Here is a 6,380-nt window from a genome sequence, read left to right as displayed (position 1 = left end):
GGTGTGTAAGATCAGACGATACAACACACAACACTGTTAGCCCTTCAGAACATTTTTTTGTTCGTGCTAGTTAGATCTTAGGCACCAGGCCCGTGTCCACCCTGTGGGTCAAATGGGATTGTAGACTTGACACCTTTTCCTGGACAGGGAAAATTGTGAACGTCTTGGTACTGGAAGTGAATTGGAATGAATGTGTGTGTGTGCGTGCGTGTGTGTGTGTGTGTGTGTGTGTGTGTGTGTGTGTGTTCCATAGGCCCTTGAAAAGGATGACTGTTGGCATGTTGATGGCAGGACTGGCCTTTGCTGCTGCTGGTGTTGTTCAGCTCCAGATAGATGTAAGATACACACTTAACACACTTGGATGAACACACACACACACACACACACACACACACACACACACACACACACACACACACACACACACACACACACACACACACACACACACAGCATCACATCCCTCTCACACTTTTTTGTCTCTCCTTCACAGAACACTCTGCCTAAATTTCCCAGCGCCACCCAGAGTCAAGTGAAGCTCATCAACATGCAGAACAGCCAGGTCACAGGCACCATCGAGGGGACTGCGTACACACTCCCAGCTTACGCTGTAAGTTTGCACACACACATACACACACACACACACACACACACACACACACACACACACATACACACACACACACACACACACACATACACACATATATATACTATATATATACACCTGATCCCATTTACTGTCTTAGCAGGCATCAAAAGAATTAATTCATGTTGCATGTTCCATTTGTGTATGTGTGTGTGTGTGTGTGTGTGTGTGTGTGTGTGAGTGTAAGCGTGACTGTATCTGTGAGTGGGGAGAGGTGGCATAAAAGGCTTGAACGTCTGAAAGCTAACACCACTCTGCCCTCTTCAGGGTATGGAGGATTACCTTACCACAGAGAAGGATAATGTTTTGGTAACTGTGGGCTCTATGAATAACAACATCAGCTTGGTTTCACACATGCGGCAGACTGTTCTCCTCTTCCCCACTGATGTACAGACAGTAAGTACAAACCAAGATACTACTATAAACTATTATTAAAAAGAATAAACTGTACAAAAATACTATATATACAGTATTTGTGTACAGTTTTTTTGAAGATAATATATATACACATACTTGTAGATTAGTATAATGCACTGGAAATGTCTATGCTAAGTTACCTATCATGCTACTCCCTTATTCCGCATGTATCATGATGAAAGCATACAAAGAAATAGACACATTCTCTTACACAGAGAAAATTGACACGTTTGGAGGACTATTCCAAGTAACACTTGTGATTTTCAAAATTAATTGAATTATCCACTGAGAGTAACAGGAGGTTTAAAATCACTTGATAGGTTGTCAACAACTGTGTTGAATGCTTCTGCTAGAGTAGACAGACTAATGAAATATCTGCATGTCGTTTCTTGTCAGGTGAATGATTCAATGTCCAAGCCTCAAGAAGGAAAGAATGCCGTCAGGTCAGTAAGTCCTCCGTGTGTCACAGACAGACATCAGACCCTGACCTGTGCCACTGTCGAAGCGGCTACCTGTGTACTTACAAGAGACACAGTTGTCAATGTGAATCCATGACTTAAGAAAACAAACAAACAAACAAAAAGTTAGTGTTGCATTTACAGGACATACGGTTGTCATCGTCAGTTACAAATATTGCTTTCCACTGCTTTAGGTTTGTGAATGCCTTTAACACGGGGCTTAATGTGTCTTGGAGTGGAGAGGGCCTCGGGTTCATCGCAACCAATTCAATCTCCTCATACACCTTGGTGCCTCAGGGCAAGTAAGTGTGTTTAATGTCATCACTCTCCTCATTCATATTTTTATTAATTAATCTGTTTATAACACACTTATTCACTCATTCACTCAACTATTAACCTCACCCTTTTGCGCCTTCTTTCAAACTCAATCACTCACTCACTCACTCCCTCACTCACTCACTCACACCATCACACAGTGATTTAGTCTGTTCACCCAGTTTGTTGATCACTTTTTCAGTCAGTCACTTACTCATGCACTTACTCACATGTCAGTGTTTCATGAAATACCATTAGCATAACATCACAGCTAATCCGAGAGTCTAAAGGGATGTCATGCTAGACATGGTAGTCATGCCTATGTGACAGGCGAGGCTGGGTTGATTAGCTCCTGTTGCTTATTTGTATGTAAGATGGGTGACGCCCGTAGCGGATAATAACATACTGCTAGGTTTCTCTGATCTATCTCTCTTGTCTCCTCAGTGTGGTATTCACCATATTAGATCAAACTGGTGCCACATGTGAAATGAGCCAAGACCTGAGTTTTGGCAGCTCTGTCACTTACACCATCCCCAGCACATTCAGCATCAGTGGTGCGGTAAGTCAGCCCTTAAGAAAAAGAACCATAATAATACTATAGAATATTTCTATAGTAGTTCTATATATATATTATACTTCTAAGATGTTCTGTAACACCTCTATAATATTCTTACCCTCTATAGTGTTCCTATAGTAGAGTCTTATATAGTATGATAGACAGTATGTCCCAAAATTAGACTAGAGCAATGTGGAAGTTTAAAGGAAAATGCAAGTTTGAAGTTGAGGATTAGAGCTGTGTTTGGAGTATGCACTCGCACACTATTGTGCCCTAGGCCTGCATAGTGAATACCCACCATATAGTTATTCACTATTATAGTAGTGAATGAGTGGATGTCCATCTCTGAACACAACTTGGGATTTTTTTAGGCGCCTCACCTAGTTGTCTTCCTCAGGAATGTGCGGCTTCGATCACCAAGACCATGGAGATTCTGCCCAACGTAATTCATATGGCCTGGCAGCTGCCACAATACTTCCTCATGACCGCAGGAGAGGTGGTGTTCTCCGTCACCGGTCTGGAGTTCTCCTACTCACAGGTAGGGGGAGACAAAGAGTTTAAAATGGCTTGACACATTCCAGTATAATACATAATGTTGCATTTAACAGACGTATGCATAGTCAAGAAAACACATATTAACTATAACAACTTAGAAGTGACAAATTAATTTATGCTCATACAATAAAATACTTAAAAGTGTGTAAATAAATAAAAGTGTGAGTAATTCAGTACAAAACTAATGAAGTACTGTAGTGTGATATTTGTACCTGGGCAGAAACATGCTAATATCCCATAAACAGTGTTTTGGATTACCTGATCTGAGTGATTATTTTGATGCTCCCTCCAGGCCCCAAGCAATATGAAGTCTGTTCTCCAAGCTGGTTGGCTCTTGACTGTTGCCGTAGGCAACATCATTGTGTTGATCATAGCAGAGGCAGCAACCATCTCAGAAAAGGTAATGTCTGTTGAATGTAGTTGACTTAACTTCCTGTTTTGGTTTGACTGGGTCAGGCCTGATCTCTCTCTGTATTTGTATGATCTTTCTCTGATCTGCCAGACGAGGACACAATGTGGTGTCATCTTCAGTGATGAGTGTTAATATTCAAATGAACTCATTTCGAATGTTTGCCTGAGATTTTCTCCGATGCAAGACATGCAAACTTTCTTTGGTTAAGCTGTTAGATATGGATGTGGATAAGAATATACAATTAAATATAAATTTGTTGGAGTTGTTATTCTCTTTTGATGGCTATAGTCCACTCATCTCTATCACTGAGCAACCCTGAAAGCAGCACAATGTTATTCTTTTACCTTAACATAAAATGTTGATGCTACACTGACTTACATTAACGAGAATGAAATCTCTGACATTGTCGATGTGCGGAAGCTAGGTCTGGTATTGCACTTTGTCACATTGTGATTGCGAGCATGACCCTTTTCATAGGTATTATTAGTCGAATTTGGTACCCCCTTATCACTAAATTGGTACCCAGTAGCCAACTTCAGAAATGGACGCAAAGGGGAATTTATACATTGTGTTACTTAAAGCCCTGTGAACTGTTAATGGCCTTCCCTGCCTGATGTCTTTCAATGGTCTCCTCCTTTGTAGTGGGCCGAGTACATTCTGTTCGCCTCCCTGCTGGTGGCTGTCTGCGTGGTCTTCTCCATCATGGCATACTTCTACACGTACGTGGACCCGGCCGAGATCGAGGCCCAATTCGTCGAGAAGGATCCGGAAGACAAGGACGAGAAGAAGAGAGGATCGCTGAGCAGCAGCAGCAGCAGCAGCAGCAGCAGCTGCTCGGAAGGTGGCAAAGCAGAGGAGACAAAGGATGTCCAACAAACCAAGATCTAAACCTCCTCCATCCTCCTCTCTTCTTCCTCCCTCTACTCCTCTTCCTCCTACTCCTCATTCGCTTCCTACACTTTGATGTTCTCCTCTTTGCGTGTGGTATAGCTTGACAGAGTGGTCAGGAGGAGCCACGCTGGACAGAGATCTATGAAAAGGGACTGAGGGACAGGGTGCCACCCCTTGTGTTGGTGTGCGGGTCAGATTGACAACATTCGGCCATATTGTTCCCCGGTGCCTTTGTAAGCTAACACATATTAATGCCTGGATCACAAAGGAGAAGAGCTATTTATCAAATTGAATATTATGAACTGATATTTAGCATTAACACAGTGAAAGACAGTTTATGAAACGGACATTGAGAAGATCTCTGGTAGATTTGTGGTTTTGAAAGTAGGGCAGCATGCATCATGAGTGACAGGTTGTTAGAAAAAAGAAACGTTTAATTTAATATTGTAAATGTTTTGTAATTAATAATTTTGTACGACCATATTATTTTTGTTTTTTTCCGTTTCTTAATTGTATATTATTGTAAAGGGCATACATGAGACCCTTCCAACATCTTGTATGTTCCTGGTAGTGTTATTGGTTGGTTATTATTTTGCAGTGTTATTGTGTTTTTGTATTGTTCAACAGACCAAAGAACTACAGGTTAAAACACCTGAGGGCAAAAAGAATGTTTCGTGAGCAAGCACTTCAAATAAAGATTACGACTCAGATACAACTTTATGGTCCTCGTTTGAATTATTCATCAGTGCTCACAATACAATACACATTATAAGCAGACATCTGTTCAAGGACATAAATCATTGAGCCCCATGAAGTTATGCTTGATGGTATTTTGAGACTTCAAGGGAGCACTGCCATACCTAACCCTAACCATAGCCTAACCCTATGCCTTCCAGGCAGCACTGCCTTGAAGTCGACGGTGGGAGCTGAAAAAAAAAAACATATACCTGGCACCAGTACCAGAGAGCAAGGAGGAGATAAGGGTTTGGGATGAAATGCCTTTCAGGAGTGTAGCTGATTGACGAAAAGGGTCTTCAGTTGACTTTTGAAACCATACATGTGGTTATACATTAAGTTATATTAAGTTAGTAGCACAGAAAGTAAAACAAAAGAAGAATACTTTAAATACTTTATACTTTAAAGCAATACAATGTAGGAATTCCCTTTTTATCCATTTTCAACATATTGGGTTATTTAATGGTAAGGGTACCCAATTTGTCGTAAACTGACAAAAGGGCCATGTTTGGTATGGAACAGAGTTAAATGCAGAAAAACAGAGCAATACCTGGCTTTACGGTGTTGTGCATCGCAAAGACATAATTCTTCCTTTAAAGAGTCTGTGTCATCTAAATGAACTTGAAGCCATTATTTTAAAGTAAAATGACTACATTGTGTTGCAGGTTTAGGTATTTTTGGTGACTGTAGAGCTCCCTCTAGAGTCGTGATATATTTATATTTCACCCTGCTGTTGTAAATAGCAAACTTCTCGTGACTTATCCCCCCTGTACACAATGAAAATGCTTTGTTGTGGAACTGAAGGATTAACAACAGGCAAAAACCATCTCCAGAGAGTTATATCTACTTACAAAATAATGTTTTACAATTCTCGCGAGATTTGTCAAGCCGGCATTCTTGAAGTAAAGTTCCATGGCTTGTTTTCGACTCGGTAGCGACTCGCAACGTCTATGCTGTATAGCTATTCTAGGTAAACGATTCGCCTATTACAAGTTGGTTTACCATCAAATTGGCTTTGTAAAGGTGAAAATCTTGCATAGTGTAGGCCTACCTTTAAATTTGAGTTCCGTACTAAAAGATGGACATATGTGCTTAATTTTATTACATGAGTAATGTCATTCAAGGTCCTCCTCACATAAAGTTAAAGTATAACAAAAATCTCAAAGACCTGAAAGAATTATATCATCTCGAGTGAGCTTTATTCTAGGGTTGAAAAGTAAGGGAATGTAATGGAGCTATTTTTAATTTCCCATATTTGTTTGGATGATAGTAAGAAATCATAGTAAGATGATAGTAAGAAGTCCTCCAGGGAGTGTATATAAAATACACAATAAATGTATTTTATGAGATTTTAGATACTTCTGCAATGACTGCCAGACCTTTGTGGAGCCA

General features: G+C 40.5%; 1 protein-coding gene across 1 annotated transcript in view; it reads left to right on the top strand.

Moving 5' to 3' along the window:
- slc15a1b (solute carrier family 15 member 1b) overlaps window positions 1-4,250 on the top strand; it is an 11,467-nt gene extending 7,217 nt beyond the window's left edge. The window contains exons 15-23 of the mRNA XM_076297541.1: window positions 254-335; window positions 494-610; window positions 917-1,045; window positions 1,463-1,509; window positions 1,719-1,826; window positions 2,284-2,398; window positions 2,793-2,933; window positions 3,243-3,350; window positions 4,005-4,250. Of these exons, the coding sequence (XP_076153656.1) occupies window positions 254-335; window positions 494-610; window positions 917-1,045; window positions 1,463-1,509; window positions 1,719-1,826; window positions 2,284-2,398; window positions 2,793-2,933; window positions 3,243-3,350; window positions 4,005-4,250 (1,093 nt within the window). The remainder of the gene's footprint in view (window positions 1-253; window positions 336-493; window positions 611-916; window positions 1,046-1,462; window positions 1,510-1,718; window positions 1,827-2,283; window positions 2,399-2,792; window positions 2,934-3,242; window positions 3,351-4,004) is intronic.
- Window positions 4,251-6,380: the final 2,130 nt, after the last annotated feature.

The sequence above is a fragment of the Alosa pseudoharengus genome, unplaced genomic scaffold (genome assembly GCF_046254945.1).
Source record: "Alosa pseudoharengus isolate Yale_2024_CS ecotype anadromous, Long Island Sound unplaced genomic scaffold, YU_APseudo_1.1 YU_APseudo_1.1_scf_20, whole genome shotgun sequence".
Lineage (NCBI taxonomy): Eukaryota > Metazoa > Chordata > Actinopteri > Clupeiformes > Clupeidae > Alosa > Alosa pseudoharengus.
This window is presented reverse-complemented; position numbering and strand designations above follow the sequence as displayed.